The sequence below is a fragment of the Dasypus novemcinctus genome, chromosome 24 (genome assembly GCF_030445035.2).
Source record: "Dasypus novemcinctus isolate mDasNov1 chromosome 24, mDasNov1.1.hap2, whole genome shotgun sequence".
NCBI lineage: Eukaryota > Metazoa > Chordata > Mammalia > Cingulata > Dasypodidae > Dasypus > Dasypus novemcinctus.
The window spans coordinates 52,680,656-52,700,340 of record NC_080696.1 but is presented as its reverse complement, the minus strand read 5'-3'; the positions used below and the strand labels follow the sequence as shown (position 1 = coordinate 52,700,340).

Below are 19,685 nucleotides of genomic sequence, written 5' to 3'. Positions count from 1 at the left end.
GTTGATTTTCTCTATTGTTTTTTGTTCTCAATTTCATTTATTTCTGCTCTTATCTTTATTATTTCTTCTGCTTGCTTTGGGAGTGGTTTGTTATTTTTTCTAATTTCTCGAGTTGTTCCATTAACGCTTTGATTTTTAGCTCTCTCTCTCTTTCTCTCTCTCTCTCTCTCTTTTTAATAGGAGGTACCAGGGATTGAACCCAGGACTTCTACATGGGAAGCAAGTGCTCCACCAATGAGCTACATTTACTTGCCATTGAGAGTTGTTTTTTCTGTTTGGTTGGCTGGTTGGTTGGTTTTTAAGAGGTACTGGGGATCAAACCCAAGACCTTGTACATGGGTAGCAGGTGCTCAACTACTTGAGCTACATCTGCTCCTTCTCGTTTTTAAAAAAAAAATTTTGAGGTACTAGGGTCAGGGATTGAACGTGGGACCTCATATGTGGGAAGCCAGCATTCAGCCACTAAGCCGCATTAGCTTCTCTGAGTTGGCTTTGTCACTTGTTTTGCTTGTTGCCTGTTTTTGTATTTTCAGGAGGCACTTGAAACCAAACCCAGGACCTTCCATGTGGAAGGCAGGAGTTCAGTTGCTTGAGCCACATCCGTTCCCCTTCTTTTTTAATATAGGTGTTTAGAGCTATAAATTTCCCTCTCAAGACTGACTTAGCTGTATCCCATAATTTTTTAAAACAAATCAATTTTATTGATATGTATTAATAAAGCATACAGTTCATTCAAAGTATACAGTCAATAGTATTTGGTATAATCAATAGTTGTGCATTCATCACTTTTCATTCATTTTCTTTGGTATTGATATAATTACTGATTTCACTTGCAGTACTCACTGAGTTTTTAGAGTATGTTGTTCAGCCTCCATATGTTTTCAGATTTACCTCTTTCTATTATTGATTTCCAGTTTCATTCTATTATGATCTGAGAAGGTGTTTTGTATAATTTCAGTCTTTTTATATTTATTGAGATCGCATTGTTACCTAACGTGTGGTCTATCCTGGAGAAACATCCATGGGCACTTTAGAAGTATGTATAACCCGCTGAGTTTGGGTGCAGTGTTCTGTAAATGTCTGTTTATGTCTGTTAGGTCTAGCTCGATTATCATATTGTTCAAGTTCTCTGTTTCCTTGTTGATCTTCTGTCTAGATCTATCTGATGATGTGAGTGGTGTGTTGGAAGTTTCCATGATTATTGTAGAGATGTCTGCTTCTCCCTTCAGTTTGCCAGAGTTTGCCTTATATATTTTGGGGCACTCTGGGTAGGTGTATAGATATTTATGACCTGGTTGATTTCTCCCTGGTTGATTGTCCCTTTTTTAAATATATAATGGCCGTCTATATCTCTTATAACTTTTTTTTGCATTTAAAGTCTGTTTTGTCCAATATTCCTATAACTACCCTTGCTTTTTTTTGGTTACTTTTTGCATGGAGTATCTTTTTCCAACCTTTCACTTTCAGCCATTTTTTATCTCTGGGTCTAAGGTGAGTCTTTTATAGGCAGCATATACATGGCTTATGTTTTTTATCCATTCTGTCGGCCTGTTTCTTTTTTTTAAGATTTATTTTATTTCTTTCCACCTGCTTTTTGTTTGCATTTGCTGTGTGCTGTGTCTTTAGGAGGCACTGGAAACTGAATCCGGGGCCTCTGATGTGGGAGGGAGGTGCCTAATTGCTTGAGCCACCTCCATTCCCTGCTTTGTTATGTCTCTTATTGTATTTTTTCTTCTTGTGTCTCTTGTTGCATCAGCTTGCCACTCCTGCCCATCACATCAGCTTGTTTTCTTTAGGAGGCGCTGGGAACCTCTGCTCCCAGCTTTGGTTGTGTCTCTTATTATGTTTTCCTTCTTGTGTCTCTTGTTGCATCAACTTGCCATGCCTCCCCATCTTGTCAGCTCGCTGTCTTCTTTAGGAGGCACCAGGAATTGAACCATGGAACTCCCACATGGTAGGTGGGAGCCCAGTTGCCTGAGCCACATCCTCTTCCCAGCCTATATCTTTTTATTTTTTAAGATATATTTATTTTTTTATTCATTTCTCCCCTTGTCCCCCTCATTGTCTGCTCTCTGTGTCCATTCGCTGTGTGTTCTTCTGTGTTTGCTTATATTCTCATTAGGCAGCTCTGGGAACCAATTCTGTGACCTACTGAAGTAGGACAGAGGTGATCATTCTCTTGTGCCACCTTAACTCCCTGATCTGCTGTGTCTCTTATTGTCTGTTCTTTCTGTTTCTTTTTGTTGCATCATCTTGCTGTGCCAGCACTCCTGCACGGGGCAGTATTCTGCACAGGCCGGTACTCTGCATGGGCCAGCTCACTAAACAGATCAGCTTGCCTTCACCAGGAGGCCCTGGGCATCAAACCCTGGACCTCCTATAGGGTAGATGGGAGCCCAAATGCTTGAGCCACATCCACTTCCCAGCCTGTATGTTTTGATTGGAGAGTTTAATCCATTCATATTCAATGATTTTACTGTAAATGCATTGCTTACTTACATCATTTTGTTCTTTGGTTTTTATATGTCATATCTTATTTTCGTTTGTCTTTTTGTTCTTTTGGTTATCCTTTCCACTATTCTTTTTTCTGTAATCTCCTCCAGGCCTCTCTCTCTTGTCTTTTTTTTTTTCTGGCTGTAAGTCTTCCTTGAATATTTCCTACAAAGGTAGATACTTTTTGCTAACTCTTAGTTTCTGTTTGTTTGTGACTATTTTAAACTTATCTTCATATTTGAAGGACAGTTTTGCTGGATAAAGAAGTTTCAGCTGGCAGTTTGTTTCTTTCAGTATCCTAATTATATCGTATCACTGTTTTCTTGCCTCCTTGGTTTCTGATGAGAAATCTGCCTTAAGTCTTTTTTGTGTGAGTGTGTGGTACTGTGGCAGGGGATTGAACCCAGGACCTTGGGTATGGGAATCTGGTGCTCAACCACTGATCCACATCGGTTCCCCTCAGTTATCCTTTCTGTTTGTTTGTTTTAGGAGGCACCAGGAACCAAACCTGGGACCTCCCACTTGGGAAGCAGGTGCCATATCTGATTCCCCTGCACTGTTGTTGTTGTTGTTGTTTAAGATTTATTTATTTATTTATTTCTTCTCCCCCCCCCCCGGTTGTCTGTTCTCTGTGTCTGTTTGCTGCATCTTCTTTGTTCGCTTCTGTTGTTGTCAGTGGCATGGGAATCTGTGTTTCTTTTTGTTGCATCATCTTGTTGTGTCAATTTTCCATGTGTGCGGCACCATTCCTGGGCAGGCTGCACTTTCTTTCGCGTTGGGTGGTTCTCCTTATGGGGCGCACTCCTTGCGTGTGGGGCTCCCCTACGCGGGGGACACTACTTGCATGCATCAGCACTGTGAATGGGCCAGCTCCACACGGGTCAGGGAGGCCTGGCGTTTGAACTGCGGACCTTCCATGTGATAGACGGACGCCCTAACCACTGGGCCAAGTTGCCACCTGCACTAAGTCTTGTTGGATGTCCCTTGTTTGTGATGGTTTGCTTCTCCCTTGCTGCTCTCAGAATTTTCTCTTTATATTTGACGTTTGACATTCTGAGTAGTATGTGTCATGGAGTAGGTCTATTTGGGTTTATTCTGCTAGAGGTACGCTTTGCTTCCTGGGCATATAAATTCATTTCTTTTATGAGAATTGGGAAATTTTCAGCTATTCCCTACATACTGTTGCTGTCCTTTTCCCTTTCTCTTCTCTTTCTGAAATTCCCATGACATCTGTATTGTTGAATTTCATGTTATCATTTAATTCCCTAAGCCCCAGCTTAGTTTTTTCCATTCTTTTCTCTGTTTGTTCTTTTGTCTCCTCAATTTCAGCTGTTCTGACTTTTGTATCAGTTATTCTTTTTTCTGTCATTTTGAGTCTGCTTTTCTATGTCTCTAATGTTTTTTGTTTTGTTTTGTTTTTGTTTTTTGGAAGCTACTGGTGATCAAACCCGGGACCTTGTACATGGGAAGCAACTACTCAACCACTTGAGCTACATCTGCTCCTGCCTCTAATATATTATTTTGTTTGTTTCTTTGTTTTCAGGAGGTACCTGGGATCGAACCCAGTATCTCATACATGGAAAACAGGCATTCAGCCACTTGAGCCATAATACATCCACTCCCTCTATTGTGATTTTGATCTCACCTATCGTGGCTTTCATTCCCATGAGTTCTGTTACCTTTTTATTCAGGTTTTTAAATTCTTCTTTGTGCTCACATGGTGTCTTATTGATGCCCTTTATCTTTTTAGCTGTATTGTCTTTCACCTCATTTTTTCGATTTTGGATATTTGTGTGTATCTTGTTGATTATTGTCTCAAATCCTATGTCTTATTTGGAGCTTTAATATATTACTTTTCTTAGGCCATGTCTTCCATTTTCTTAGTATGGCTGGTAATTTCTGGCTGATGTCTAGGCATCTGATTAGAGTAGTGAGTTTACTCAGATGCTCAATTTCTCCCTCTTCATAGAAATTTAGTGGTAGGAGGCTGTGTGTTACTGCTGTTCTTTGATTCTCAGTTCTACCTGTTCCGGGTCTTTAGAATTTTCCCTATTAGTTGTTCAAATCTGTGCCCTGACCCCAGTAATGGCCTCCTAGTGCCTTGGGGAGGGAGTCTGTAAAGGCCAGAAAAAGCCTTTCCTCAGGTGCACTTCCTTGGCCTGCTAACAGATGGCGCTCTTTGGCAGCCCTCTCAGTTTACTGCCTGGTCTGAGTGCTTTTGCTGCAACACAGATCAGATCAATGTGACCGTTGGTCCTGCTTGGAGGCTAAGAGCCTCCTAACTCAAACTTTCTCTGAGGCAGTTCTCCAACCTTTGCTGGCATCCCTCTCCCTTTTCCCTGGAAATAATTCCCCTCTCATCTCCATCCTTAACAACCAGTTCCAGTCAGTGCAGAGGGAGACTGAGAGGGTCAGATCTCTTAAGTCCTGTCCTGACTCCCAATGCAAACAATTACATGGCCCCACCCAGTCTAGAAGGGCTTGTGGAACACAGTAGACCAAATTTATGGGACGTAAGGGGAGTCAGCCTTAGGTCGTGTCCCTCTCGCTCCCATTTCCTGGTGTGTTAGTTAGCCACAGGGGTGCTGATGCAAAGTACAGAAATCTATTGGGTTTTATAAAGGGTATTTATTAGGGATAGAAGCTTATAGTCATAAGGCCATAAAACGTCAGTTACTTCCCTCACTGAAGTCTTTTGCCGTGTATTGGAGCAAGACGGCTGCTGGTCTCTGTGAGGGTTTGGCCTTCCTCTTCCTCCTAAGTCTCTGTGGTCCCATAAGTTCAGCCTTTTCAGGCTCAGTGGTCCCAGTTCCTTCCTTTCTTAACTGTAGGTTAGCACAAAGCTTGTCCCTCTCCCCAAGGCTCATTTCTTTCCAGGCTTAGCTGCTCCACTCTCTTCACAAAGTCATCTGTAGGCTATGAGGCTCATTCTCTCAGGGCCTCTGCTGTGTCTAATGGAGCCTTCTCTCTTTCCTCATGTATATCTACTTCTCTGTATATCTACTTCCAGGGGCTCCAGCATCAAAATTCCAACTCTCTCGTTTGTGGTGTTGTTTTCTCTTTGAGTCCCTGCCCACCAAGGAAACGGGGTCTCAATGTCCAAATGATGTGGCCCAACCAAAGCCTTGATCATAATTTAATCAGGTAAAAGTGAAACCTCTGAACTCAATACAATCAAAAGGGAACACACCCAGAGGAACAGACCAGTTTACAAACATAATCCAGTATCTATTTTTGGAATTCATAAATAATGCCAAACTGCTATACCTAGGGAGGTAGATCCCTGATGGATCCCTGGGGCTCCCTCTCTCTGTAGCCGCTTGCCCCCAGCCCCCAAACCCCCAGGCTTGAGAATCAAAATGATCTATGGGGTGGAAAAGGATGTGGCTTTTAACTCACAGTTTTGCTGTTGTGATTCTTTTCCTTTGCCCTCTCTCCTCTGGCAGTGTCCGGCCTTCCCCTGTTGTCCTAAACCTTAGATGATTTTTTTCCAGGCCATTTCTGCCTGTCCTCTAGATATTTTTCTGGGAGAAAAGAGAGTTATGTCTTTCTAGTTCTCCATCTTCCTGGAAGTTGTCTTTTTACTTTTTAAGTGGAGTCTTTTGATGAGCAGTTTTACATTTTGAAATCTTCCATATTATTTTTTCTTGTTTTTTGTGTACAAAGAAATCTTTGCCAACACACTGGTCATTAAGTTTTCTCCAGCATTTTTGCTTTTACTTTAGTTTTGTGTTGTGTTGCCAATTAATTTCAGTTTGTGTGAATTAGGGAATTGAGGGTCAGTTTTTTTTCTCATATGGACATCTTGTACCATTTTCGTTTTTTTTTCCCCCCAAAACACTTTTCTTTGCCTGTTGATTGCCTTTGGCTTGTTTGCCAACTATCAAGTAACTATATATGTGCTGGTCTATTTCTGAACTGTTTCTGTTCTCTTGATCTGTTTGTTTAATCCTTACACAATACTAGTACCATGTTCTTGTAATTGCTGTAGCTTTATATAGGAAGATTGAAATTTGGTAGTGTCACTTTTCTAATTTTGTTGTTCCTTTTAAGAGTCTTTACTAATGTAGGCTAGATTTTTATTTTCCACCCATGATAATGAGATTACTTTGATTTACAGTTAGGGTTTCTGTTTATATGCAGATAAAGTGCCTTTTCCCCATCTTTGTTGACTTAAAAATTTACTCAATATGTGAAACGTGAAATCATTCCATAAAGCAAAACTGTACAGAAAGATAAATTCAGAATTGTCATCTTATCCACTGTTTCTCTACCCCAGTCCCTCCCATTTGTGATTTGTAACTGATTTTGTTGGTTTCTCTTTTATCCTTCCTGAATTTTCTGTTTGCAAAATAAACACACAAACACATATGTGTTGTTCCCCCCCCACCCCCCGCCCTGCTGTTTTTGCTGTCTGTGTCCATTCACTGTGTGATCTTCTGTATCTCTTTCTCTTTTTTGTCTTCTCATCTTTCTCCTCTAAGATTCAGAGAGATTTGATCCTGGAGACCTCTGATGTGGAGAGAGGTTCCCTGTCAATTGCACCACCTCAGTTCCTGATCTCAGCTGTGCTTCACTTTGACTCTCCCCTTGGTCTCTCTTTTATTGCATCATCATTTTCCTACATGACTCACTTGTGCGGGCACTCATGTGGGCACTCAGCTCACTGTGTGGGCACTGGCTCACCTTGCAGGCATACTTTCTCTTCTTCACCAGGAGGTCCCAGGGATTGATTGAGTCTGAGTCGCCTCTATTTGGTACACAGAAGCCTTATCACTTGAGCCACATCCGCTTCCCATATGTGTTTTTATTTATATGTTTGTGCTTAGGTATATATGTATAACCCTTTTTCATATTAAAATTTACATGCTATAATACTCTTCTGCAGTTTTGCTTTTATTGCTTAATAGTATATGCTGGAATCACTCTATTAGTGCTTAGAGATTGTCCTTTTTTTTTTCTTAAATAACAGAAATTTATTGGCTCATAGCTTGTAGGATAGAAGTCCAAAATCAAGGTGTAGGTGGGCCATGCCTTCTTTATTTTGGTGGTGACTTGCTGGCACTCAGTCTTTGCCTCCATCACATGGCTACCCTTTCGTCACATGACTACCCCTCTCTTTCTCACATGGCTTGTACCTCCTTATTTTTTATAGCTACATAGCAGCCAGTTTTTAAAAACACCTTTATTGAGATTTACCATACAATTCACCCATTTAAAGTTTACAACTCAGTGTTTCATTTTGTTTTTGTGTATTCATAGATATGTGCAACCGTCACCATATTTCAATTTTAGAATATTTTCCTTATCTCAAAAAAGAAACCCTTACCTCCTCACCCCACCCCTGCCACCCCATTGCCTCCTACAGCCCTAAGAAATCCCAAATCTACTTGCTGTCTCTGTAGGTTTCATTATTCTGGATTTTTGTGAGTGGAATTGTATAATATGTAGTCTTTATGACTGGTTTCTTTCACTTAGCAAGCATGTTTTCAAGGTTTATCCACACTATAACACATCAGTATTTCATTTCTTTTTATATCTGAATACTTTCCCATTGTATGGCTATACTGAATTTTGTTTCTACCTCTTGGCTATTCTTTATATAGTTCTTATATAAACATCCATGTCCAAGTTTTTGAGTGAAAATGTTTTATTTCTCTTGGATATATGCCTAGGAGTGGAATCACCAGTGCATATGATAACTTTATGTTTAATCATTTTTGGAACTCTTTTCCAAAGTGGCTGCTTCTTTTTACATTCCCAAGTGGCCAATAAATAATAGGCTTAATCTTGTCTGGAAGCTCAGAGCAGATATTAAACTCTTTACTGCAATTTTTTCTGAGCGTTGTAACTTCCTTTTTGCCAGCTGTAGTGGATCACACTAAACTCAGGACAGTCTATGACCCTGGGGTGATATGAGCCATACTGATGAGGGGCTGACAGAAAATGTTTCCATGTTCCAGGCCTAACTCTAGAATGACTTTTCTTTGGATTCATCAGACCCAGGAACATTAACAAATTTGAAAAGCAACAAGAAAGGAAAGAATTTTTCAAAATTACCTCTGTTGCCTTTGGTCAACATTTGCACTCTCTTTCATTTAATGGGTCTTTTCCTTAACAGTCCCATCACCTTGTGTTTCATGTGAAGGGCAGGGTGCTAATTGGTGTGCACTCCAGCTTTTAATAAGTGTTTATCATGCTTTCACTCAGTCATTCCCTCTAAAACAGGTTGCCCGGGAAAGTGGCCCACCCCACATGAAGAGCTTTGTGACCAAGGTATCGGTTGGGGGCTTCATAGGGGAAGGTGAAGGAAAGAGCAAGAAGATTTCAAAGAAGAATGCTGCTATAGCTGTTCTTGAGGAGCTGAAGAAGTTACCTCCCTTGCCAGCAGTTGAACGAGTAAAGCCCAGAATCAAAAAGAAAACAAAATCCTCCATAGTCAAAGTAAGAGCTTTTCTGAACAGTTTTCCTGTAGAAAGATTGTGGGATGAAGGGGGTGAAGTGGAGGGGAGCGGTAGGAGGCTGGTTGCTGACTCCATAAGGAAAGGGGCCAGAAATCAGTGTCCATGTGCCAGGCCTGTTAGATTCTTTATGGATGCCTCCTTATTTAGTTCTCACAGGAGCCACAGGTTAGGTTAGGTATAGATAGGACCCTGAGGCCCTGTTCAGGAGGTGATCTGCCGACCTGTATGCATATCTGTATTGCTCATAGTGGCCCTGATTATCACAGTGAGGAGCTGGGCAGGGCTTGAGTGTCCCTCCTCAGGGAGAATGGTTAAACCATGGGAACTCCATTTCATTGCCCACTGTGCTGGTCTGAAAGTGGGGGAGAGTCCTATGAGGAAAGCTGTCCATGCAGCAGCAGTAGGAGTGTTTTTACAACACGCCTCCTTTTTCTTTTGGATTTTTGAGCCATGCCAATGGACTTATCAAAAAATTACATTGACCCTTCCCCCCACTACCCAAAAGGGTCAGGATTCCATTGGGGGACATTTGTGAATGCTGTGATGTATTCATGGTTTTCAGTATAATTTAATACTATATCAAGACTCCAATTTTTCTTAAAGAAAAGTTAGCATACTACATATACTCTTTCAGTTTCCCTTTTTTCACCAAACTTGTTCTGGAATTCACTCATCATTGGGTTGGGTGAGGATTCCTGGGTGCTGAAGGTGGCTGGCAAGGGTAACTGGGGGATTGTTAGGTTTTTCTTTCCATGTGGGATAAGTCTTTTTTTTTTAAAATAAAGCCAAAACCCATTTTATTATCCAGACTTTTGGGGAGTTACAGGGATCATGTTTTATATTTTCTCTCTCTTTCTCTTCATTGTCATATGGAAATCTGTTGTTAAAATTTTTGTTTTTTTGTTTAGTTTTTTCCTTCTTGTTAAACTTTAAAAGCAGATGTTACAGTGATGTTTGCCTGTCATAGTGAAATGCTTTTGTTGATTTGCTAAGACCGTAAAATCACTTCAGACCAATCATAGAAAATCTTAAAGCATCTTGTAATTAAGAAATGTTAAAAAAAGGTCTGGTTACTTCTAAATCATTAGAACAATATAAAAGCAATCTCCCAACATGTCTTAATCTCTGAATTGGCAAGCTTCTTTCAGTGGATAACATGGCATGTGGTGTTCTCATTATTTGTTCCTCAGCTACAGACAAGCCCAGAATATGGCCAGGGGATGAATCCCATTAGCAGACTGGCCCAGATCCAGCAGGCAAAAAAGGAGAAGGAGCCGGAGTACATGCTCCTCACAGAGCGAGGCCTCCCTCGTCGTAGGGAGTTTGTGATGCAGGTGGGTCAGCGTGGGTTATGGGAGGCATCTTCCTCTGACTGCAACCAGTCTTTGGGTCTGATCAAGATCCAGAGGCTGGATGCCTTCCTGGGAGCACAGGTCCAGGGTGTTGGCCTACTGGGCTGCTTTGTGCCACCCAATGTTACCATTATTAAAACCATATTGCTTGTGATATGTTGATAACTTAAAAACATGTATTTACTTTTAGGCACACTACTGGTACGCCTGCATTAACAGGTGGGAATTTGTACATATGGTACCAAAATTTAGAAGAGTGCTGGAGTAGGGGAATTAATTTATGTCCCCTTGAAAATTGGATAAATTTTTTTTCAAAAGATAAATTTTACAATTATTCTCAAAGAATATATTCTCTCCTCCTTTTAACCCTTTTGTAGGACCTGGAATCCAGGGTTAGCCCTTCCTTAGATTGGGAGTGACACTTCAGATTTGTTTCTCCTTGTACTTAGCTTTTTGGACAAAGCTACTTCACATGGGCAGATTGTGATTTTAATTTAATAGTGTTTTCTGGTGAAAAACAGAACTCTTAATTCTTACGTAGCACTTCACAATTTATAAAGCACTATTGCTTATCTAGTGTGTTTCAACTGCTCAGTCAGATAGGTAGGAAAAAACGGTGGTCCTTCCATTCTACACATGAGGAAATTGTACCTTGCCCAAGATCCCATGACTGGTAAATGGCTAGTAAATGGCTGAGTCAGGATTCAATCCCAGGCTAATCTCTACAGACATGGTTTTTCATGTCTTAAGATGTGAGGCTTTTGATTTTAAGACCAACATAGTCCAGGACTATGTTTAACCAGGCCTGGGGGTATCTAACAGGGAGGGTGCGTGTGTGTGTGTGTGTGTATGTGTGTGTGTGTGTAAGTATGTAGGTCTATACATGTGTATATACACTTGTAAGATGTATGTTAAAAATTTTACTGACTGAAAGGATGTATAGCACACAACTTGCAGATAATGTATTAGACTCTTAATTGTAGACTCCACACATTATAACTTCAGTGACTTTGTTGCCAACAGCAGTATTACACAGTCAAACTTTGCATAAATGTGATATTACTCTCCAGTTCAGCAAAGAAGTTGCTCATGTCATTGACAAATGAGTAGTTCCGGTATGGATATTGGTTGGTATTTTGTTTATATTAGCAAGTAATGTGAAAGTAAAACCATAAAAACATGTCAAGATTTGACTTATTTGTTAATGATATGAGCATCTTCTCTGAACTGGATAGTAATTGTCAAATCCTGGAAGAATGTTGCAATTTTTGATAGTAGTCACAGTGTAATAGCTGCAAACTTGACACATTTCTAAATTTAATCTGGGTTATTAATCATTTCTTTATCACTTTCTTAAGTTTAGAGAAGTCTAGAGGAGAGAATTAGTAAAGTAACTTCAGCCTTGATATATAGCATTTGCCTGTTTCTGTTGTGTCCTCCCACTATGGCCAATTTCAGGTAGGGAAAAGATGGACCATAACACACCATTGTATAGTATTTCTACCATACAGATAACAATAGAGCATAGATAATAGTAAAACTTAGATAAATTAGAAAGTGATGAGTTTTTGAGTATTCATTACCTTTGTCTTTAAAAATAATTTAATTATAGGCTTATGTAATTTGATTTTTAATAATGTCTGGATTTAACAACCAGAGCACCAAAGTCCTGAATATTTAATGATTGCCCCTTGCAGGCTGCTGTGAGCCATCTCCAGTGCACCATTGTGAAGCCATCTGTTTCTCAACATTGCTGTATTTTCTTGCCAGCACATCAATTACTGACTGGGCTTTACTGTGAATGTTTAAGCACATTGGTCTGTGTCCTGACTTCTTTATGCAGGTGAAGGTTGGAAATCACACTGCAGAAGGAACAGGCACCAATAAGAAGGTGGCCAAACGCAGTGCAGCCGAGAACATGCTGGAGATCCTTGGTTTCAAAGTCCCACAGGCTCAGCCCACCAAACCAGCTCTCAAGTCAGAGGAGAAGGTGACCGCTTGGGACTCAGTACCTTTGCTCTCTGACTGCAAGGTGGCCATCTCACCTCATCCCAGGGGACTCTGGCTTCTCCAGGGAACAGCCTCAGGACAAGGCTTCATCTCCTGACAATAACACAACCCTACTGAGCAGCATCTTTTCCATTTAGACCATTATAATGTGGTCAGAGGGTAGTTGAATGTCAGATGGCTCTAAGCATGGCTGTGGGTTAAATCGTTTTTGCTTTAATATCTTGTGGTCTGGGAATGCTTTGCTGGAGAATAGCTTGTTTTTCTCCATTTGTAAGGTAATGGCTATCTGGGCTTGAAATAAATGAGTATGTGATTATATCATTTGCTCTCTTAAAATGAAACTGGTATAAAAGATTCATAAACCTTAGGCTTTCATTAGTTGTGGAGCAGGCTGTGATTTTTCCTGGGACTAGTGAGACAGTGTAATCAGTTAAGAGTCATGTCCAAATCCATAGTTTTTGTTTGGGATTTCCTCTTTTCTTACGTGAAAGGAACATGAGATGGAAATACTCACATAGTGAAATTTTCAGTTCTGCCAAGATTGGCAATCAGTATCCTATGCAAAAACCTTTACTGAAATCCTCGTTTCCAGTCACTCAGTGGTCCTGTTGGGAAAAACCTTAAAATACCAGAACTGCTTCATTCATGTCTGCTTGTTGTATCAGCTGGGAGAAATGGCATCAGCTAGCTATGAGCACATAGTTCATAACTATGAGAAATAACTAGGACCCAAATACTCATCATAGTGTCTGCATAGATCCTGCACTTGGCTTTTGAGGTTTTTATTCTAAAATCTTGAAGAATATTCATAAACATCCTTACCTGTTATTTCTTAGAAAGAAGACCTTACGTTTGGCAAACTTTTTATCTAGTAACCCCCCCCCCAAGTGTTATCTTTGGAAATGTCACCTTTTTTTCTTATTTGGACATTAGTTCCCAGAAATATTCTTGATTTATTTGGCTTTAGTCTGAAGTCTTCTTCCCCCACATTGGTGAGCTTTACCCATCAAGCATCTTCTGGCTCCTTCTGAATCAACATTTACCGTTTTCCTGTGATGCAGAGGAAAGGTTCAGCTCAGCTAACAGTTTAATACACTTGGTTAGATAGTATTTGTGGGCAGGGCTTTGAGTCGAAAGGGCTGTTGTGGCTGAGAGATGAGGAACCGAGGTGAAAACAAATAACTCACCCAAATACACTCGGTGATGGGCAGCTTCAGTGCAGAGCCATCTGTCCCTCTGCCAGTTCTTCCGTGGGTCTGTCCAGAGTTCCACAGCATGAGAGTGTACGTTGTGAGAGAGACATAGGCTCTGCCCGTGTGGCATAACCAAACCATTGGTCAGGTTTTGGCGTAGGGTTTTTCTGCTGCTTGCCTCTTCATATTTCAAAAGTTTAAAACCAAAGATTGATGCTGGTTGGAGTTTGTGTAGCTTTAGATAGCAGGAGCTAATATTTTGATGATTTAATTAATGCTTATGGTTGTATTTTATTTTATTTTTTAAAGACACCAATAAAGAAACCAGGGGATGGAAGAAAAGTAACCTTTTTTGAACCTGGCTCTGGGGATGAAAATGGAACTAGTAAGTGTGATCTCTTATTTCGGTATAAAGGGATTCTGGGATTTGCATGGTGCCTGAGGAACAGCAGGGGCAGAGTACTGGTCTCTGCATCTTTTCTGTGCTCTTGTGTGTATTGGGGGAGGGCCAGAATGGAGTTTTACAACGTCTTTGCAGGCCATAGATGTGGACTTGTGTTTGTGTCCTTTCCTAGTAATATTAGTGTTCACCTGATGTGTCCCTCCCTAGGTAATAAAGAGGATGAGTTTAGGATGCCTTATCTTAGTCATCAGCAGTTGCCTGCTGGAATTCTTCCCATGGTCCCTGAGGTTGCCCAGGCCGTAGGAGTCAGTCAAGGACATCACACCAAAGATTTCACCAGGGCAGCTCCGAATCCTGCTAAGGCCACGGTAACTGCCATGATAGCCCGTGAATTGTTGTATGGGGGCACCTCGCCCACAGCGGAGACCATTTTAAAGAATAACATCTCTTCAGGCCACGTACCCCACGGACCTCTCACAAGACCCTCTGAGCAATTGGATTATCTTTCCAGAGTCCAGGGATTCCAGGTAATTGACCCAAGCTGTGGGGTCCATATGTCAGCATGGTCATCTTTTGAGTTTCTCTGCGAAAGTCAGCTATGCACCTTAGTATTTTTTTAAAGGAGGTAACTGGGGATTGAACCCAGGACTTCGTATGGAAGATATAGCATAAACTACATCTGCTCCCCAGTGAGAGTTGTTTTTTTTGTTTGTTTGTTTGTGTTTTTTTTAGGAGGTACCGGGGCTTGAACTTGGGATCTTGGACATGGGAAGAAGTCGCTCAATCACTTGAGCTTCATGTATACCCCTATACCTTATTTTTAAATGAACTTTTTTTGCCATGGTGAGGGGGTAGGGGTGGGTTGGGATGGGTAAAGGGTAGTCCTGAGGATGGAGCAATGGAAAATATTGCAAGCTTGTATGATAGGAGAAAACCCTTGTCCTTTGGTGATGAAATTTTTTAAAACCCAAGCCGTCCAGAAAATCAAAACTTCTAATCAGAGCTTCTAATCTAATTAGTAGTTATAAATTTGGACTTAAGAGGGAACAGATTCATTTTGCTTTCTGCCTGGTAGGAGAGGACATGGCTTCTTGCAGACTGGGAGTTTTGAGTAGGCATCTAGGTTCCTGGAAGATTCTAGAACCTTAGAACCCACTCCTCTGCCTGTGTCCCTCAGCAGCAGCATTTTCTGACAGCCTGTTTTGCCATCTAGGCAGGTGTTGCTGTGGCCACAGTCAGGTTGAGCCTGGGGCGAGAGAAGTGCGATCCTTGTTTGGGCCAGGGCTGCAGTTCAGGTCCCATTCATCCTTACCCATTCCTTACCCTGTACTCACTTTTCTTTTCCTCCTTAGGTTGAATACAAAGACTTTCCCAAAAACAACAAGAATGAGTTTGTATCTCTTATCAATTGCTCTTCTCAGCCGCCTCTGATCAGCCACGGCATTGGAAAGGATGTGGAGTCCTGCCATGATATGGTACGTGACCCCTTGGAGCGGGCTGGCCTCTATCCAGGAGGCCCTTGGCTTAAGTGGTCAGTGAGTTCCATTGTGCAGTTACTTGGAGCCTTTCCTCACTTCAACTAGTTACTGGTCTCAGGAGAATAGGAAAAGGATTTTCATGTACACTTTAAAACATTTGATTGTATTACATATTTCATATTCCTGTGGACTTTCATTCTTAGTTTATTGGATCATTTTCTCATTCAGAGCTCACCAGCTTTTCCTTTCCTTCTCCATGCTGAGCTGGAAGATTGGCTTGGATCCTGGAACTCAGCCCCTCCCTGAGTCCCACCTGGCCCTGAGTTATGACAAGGTGGAGATACAAAATGGCACCGTATGATGACATCACAAATACAAGCATTTGTATATGCTTCCCAAAATCCTTTCATCACCCTAAAAGACTAGTATTGTTGGGGCCTTGGAACTGTGTCTTATTTCTGTATTTAAAATAGTGGAGTATATTAGATGCTTGATAAATATGATTCATAAATGGATAACTCAAAGAAAAAAAAGGAAAAAATAAGTTATTCTGAAACTGTTGCTTTCACTAGACAGCCAAAAGAGTCCATGGCATAACAAATTTTAAGAACCAGTGATTTCGAATTTCATTTGGATGAATGAAAGACATCTCTTTTTTTCAAGAAGGTTAAATGGTGATGTATAGGAGAAGGAAAGATTCTGAGTCTTGGGGTAAAACCCAAATGGTGTTTTAAAAGAATGGAGTATTACCCTTTCACCAATAAAGCTTTTGTTCATTTTGTTTTGGGGGAAAAAAATTCACAAATACTCTATATCTACCAGATCATTTCTTTTTTAAAATTTGTATTCCAAATTTTAAAAATCGGACTTTACAGAAAAGTGTTATTTTAGGGTGACCAGCATATTGGGCAACAGGAAAACCACACTCACCTCCCTCGTCAGTGAATTACACTGGGTTCCAAGCAGTGGCTGCAGTTTTACTTTTCTTTCATCCCTAACTAGGCTGCACTGAACATTTTAAAGTTGCTGTCTGAGTTGGACCAACAAAGTACAGAGATGCCAAGAACAGGAAACGGACCACTGTCTGTGTGAGTGCCCTTATTTACAGATAGAAAGGCATTGCTTTTTCCTCCTTTCCATTAAATTCACACTTTCTGTTTGATTTAACAAACGCTTGTGTCTGCATCTCTTTCTGTCCTTTTCACCTGAAAGATTTCCAAATTTGAGTAAGAAAACTCTACTTTAAAAAGAGTAATATTTGAGAAGATACACAGTGACAAATCATGCCCTCACATGGTCTCCAAACATCCACCCCATTCTCTCCACCCCCTATAAATCACAATAAGTTTCTTATTTATCCTTCTTGTATGTTTCTTTATGCAAATATAAATTTTTTTCCCCTTGAATTTCTTTCTTTACCCCCCAACCCCCGAAGTAACATACTGTATACACATTCTCCCCTTTTTTCACTTGATGGTATATCCCAGGAAAGCTTCATTTTAGTCCGCTTATAAACTGGGGTCCTGCACTATTGGACTTCACAGTGTTTGTTCATTTTTTTCCTAATGTGGGTTTTATTATCTTAATTCACAAAAACTGGTGTCATATTCTTTTTTTTTTCTTCCTTAAAGGTGTGGGAGGTGCTGAACCTTTTCTGGCCATGAACCATTATAAAATCCCAACATATATACTGAAAATATTGAAACTGCTTTGAAAATTTGGAATTTCTGATACCTCCAGTGGGCTGAAAGACATAATGGATGATGAACTGGAGACAACAGTGGCGATGCAGATGGGATGTATACAAGGAGGCGGCTGTGGCTGGGATTGAATGTGCTTGTGGTTTTTTATGATGGGGCCAGAGGAGAGGGCATATCAGCAGGGCGGTGTGATGAACTAGCAGTCTCCACACACAGCAGCTTTGTGGGGAAGGAGGTCTTTTGCCTGCTTCCTAGCAAGTCCGCACCCCAGTGCTTGGTCTTTTTTTTTTTTTTTTTTTTCCTGGCTGTATGAAAGAAGAAACAGAAAATAGAAAGCACGACCTCCTCAAACTGGTTAACTCAAACACTTTGGGATAAACACTGGACAGCCACACCGGAAAGAGGCCTTAGACTGGCCCAAAAGTTGAAAGAAAGCACCAGAGAAAATCAAATGCTTCCTACTCAGCGTAACCTGACCTTTCTAGAGTGCTATGGCCCCCACTGCCCCAAGAACCCACATCATAACCACTGCTTTCTCTTCCAACAGTGATACATGTATTCTTAGTTTCATTATTTTCTTTTGATTGAAATGACACTATATAAAAGTTTCATTTGAAAGTTTCTCAATTGTATCTAGTTACATAGCACAGTTTAGAAACTTACCTGAGGCTGACTTTATCAGTAATCTAACCAGTAAAGATCATATCCATGTGTATGTGGTTATACATTTTTATTTTATTGGACTAACCCAGGAACATTTCAGTGATGCAAATTGTGGGCCCTCTGGTTTAGCTGAAATAGTCCTGGACTTCTCAGAAACCTGGATGAAGTCTCCCATAGTTGTATAAATTGACATTTTTGGAATTTTAAACTTTAAATGATCATTTGGTTCCTTTTCTATTTTACTTTTATTTTGGTTAATGCAGCAGGACTTAAACAAGTGAACTTTGATTTTGTTTTAAAGATTAGTAAAAAAAAATTGTGTGTATATGCATATGGCTCTTCAGGATATGTAGCTTTCACTACACTACAGGATATGATCTCCATGTAGTAGATATAAAACTGCAGATGGATTTTCCTTGAGTGCTTTATACTGTTAATTACATCTCCATGTAGGGCTGAAAAGAATGACCTATGTTCATGTATAAAACTGTGTTGCTTTTGATGCTGTGTTGTACACAGAAATGTGTGCAGTAGGGGCCTGCATACGGTCCAGATAAAAAGCACGGTAGCCTTGCAAGTTAAGTACTGCTTTGATTCATTGTTTACGCTGGAAATTTTTTCTCCCCATGGAATGTAAGTAAAACTTAGTGTTTGTCACCAATAAATGGTAATACTAAAGGTTTTTTTTTGTTAATTTATTCTTATATGCCACTACTGCTAGATTGCTCCTCTCCCAACCAACCCCTTCCCCCATTTATTTTTAAGAAAAAATTTGTAATGCTTGTGATTCTGTTGGGGAAAAAGTCTGAAGCTCTGAAATTACTTTATATCAAACCATTGATCAATAAACATCTACTAATGAATGTTTTGGTCATGTTGAGCAGTGACTACAGAAATACCAGAGGACGTGAGAGATGGCAGGGAGGTAAGGAGTGTCGGGGTGCAGCCCCAGCGTGGAAGTATTGAGGCCAGTGAGCGGTGATCAGCCCCGGGTGAAGAGGTTCATCATCTGAACCCAGACCTGCCATTGGTGTCCAAAGAAATGACACAGGAGTTGAGAGCTCTCCCAGCACAGCAGTGGTGTCTTCCTGCCTGAGCTCTGATGGTACCTGAGTATCCAGCAGCACCAAGAAGGAGGGTGTATGAGATGCAGCTGCCTTCTGTCCTGCAGAGGGGTGGGTTAGTTATTGTTTTTGAAGTTGAGAAGAACTTCAAAGCTTGGAAAGGTTGTTTCACTATAAAACCAGCCTGTGGATTGGGCTGCGTGAATAACTGAAAGCAATTATAAAGTTACGGAATATGTTAAGGGGCAGGAAAGAATTCAGCATAGCCTCGTGAAAGGAAGAAAAACAACCATTTTAGGTCTTTAAAAAAAAAAAAGACCAAAACACTTATGGGCTGTTACATTGAGACCACCCTCCTCTAGATTCTTGTATTTTGAGAAAGAGAAGCTAAGTATATGGAGTTGTGCAATATCTTACTGATGCATATGCATGAAGAGAGCATACTTAGTACTAAAAGCTGTCTTATGGTGTTTTCCTCTGGGTTTTGCCTATTTGTAAAAGCTCATTCTGGGCATCCCATTGAAGAACCTGATGGCCTGGGCTAATTTGGGGAATCTACTTAATGTTTTGAGCATTAAGTATTAAAAGCATTACAGTGTGAAAATTATAGTTAAAAATGAGTACAATTACAAGATTTTCATTAATATCTTTGCTGATTAAAACATTACAATATAGCTTTTAATCATTTAAAAATAGATCACTTTGAAATATCCCAAACTTAGAGAAGAACTCCTGTGGCCCCTCGCCCAGGTTTTCTCACCGTTTCACTACAATTGCACATGCACCTCTCTCTACTTCATACCCCTTCCTTTTCTAGATAGTTGATCTTCATTATTTGCAGAGTCCATCTTTGTGAATTTGCCTA

The 19,685-nt window shown here is 40.5% G+C and overlaps 1 protein-coding gene across 9 annotated transcripts in view; it reads left to right on the top strand.

Annotated features, from left to right (window-relative positions):
- The window catches only part of STAU1 (staufen double-stranded RNA binding protein 1), a 66,187-nt gene extending 47,753 nt beyond the window's left edge, over positions 1–18,434 (top strand). For 5 of the 9 annotated variants that reach the window (XM_004475288.5, XM_058287210.1, XM_058287206.2 and 2 more), the window contains 8 exons: positions 8,722–8,937; positions 10,148–10,291; positions 12,153–12,299; positions 13,822–13,897; positions 14,123–14,442; positions 15,268–15,390; positions 16,396–16,481; positions 17,025–18,434. In XM_004475288.5, the coding sequence (XP_004475345.1) occupies positions 8,722–8,937; positions 10,148–10,291; positions 12,153–12,299; positions 13,822–13,897; positions 14,123–14,442; positions 15,268–15,390; positions 16,396–16,481; positions 17,025–17,040 (1,128 nt within the window). In that variant the 3' untranslated portion in view covers positions 17,041–18,434. Of the gene's footprint in view, positions 1–8,703; positions 8,938–10,147; positions 10,292–12,152; positions 12,300–13,821; positions 13,898–14,122; positions 14,443–15,267; positions 15,391–16,395; positions 16,482–17,024 lie in introns of all 9 variants that reach the window. The other 4 variants (XM_058287207.2, XM_023583725.3, XM_058287208.1 and 1 more) reach the window with 1 other exon arrangement.
- The last annotated feature ends 1,251 nt before the right edge of the window (positions 18,435–19,685 follow it).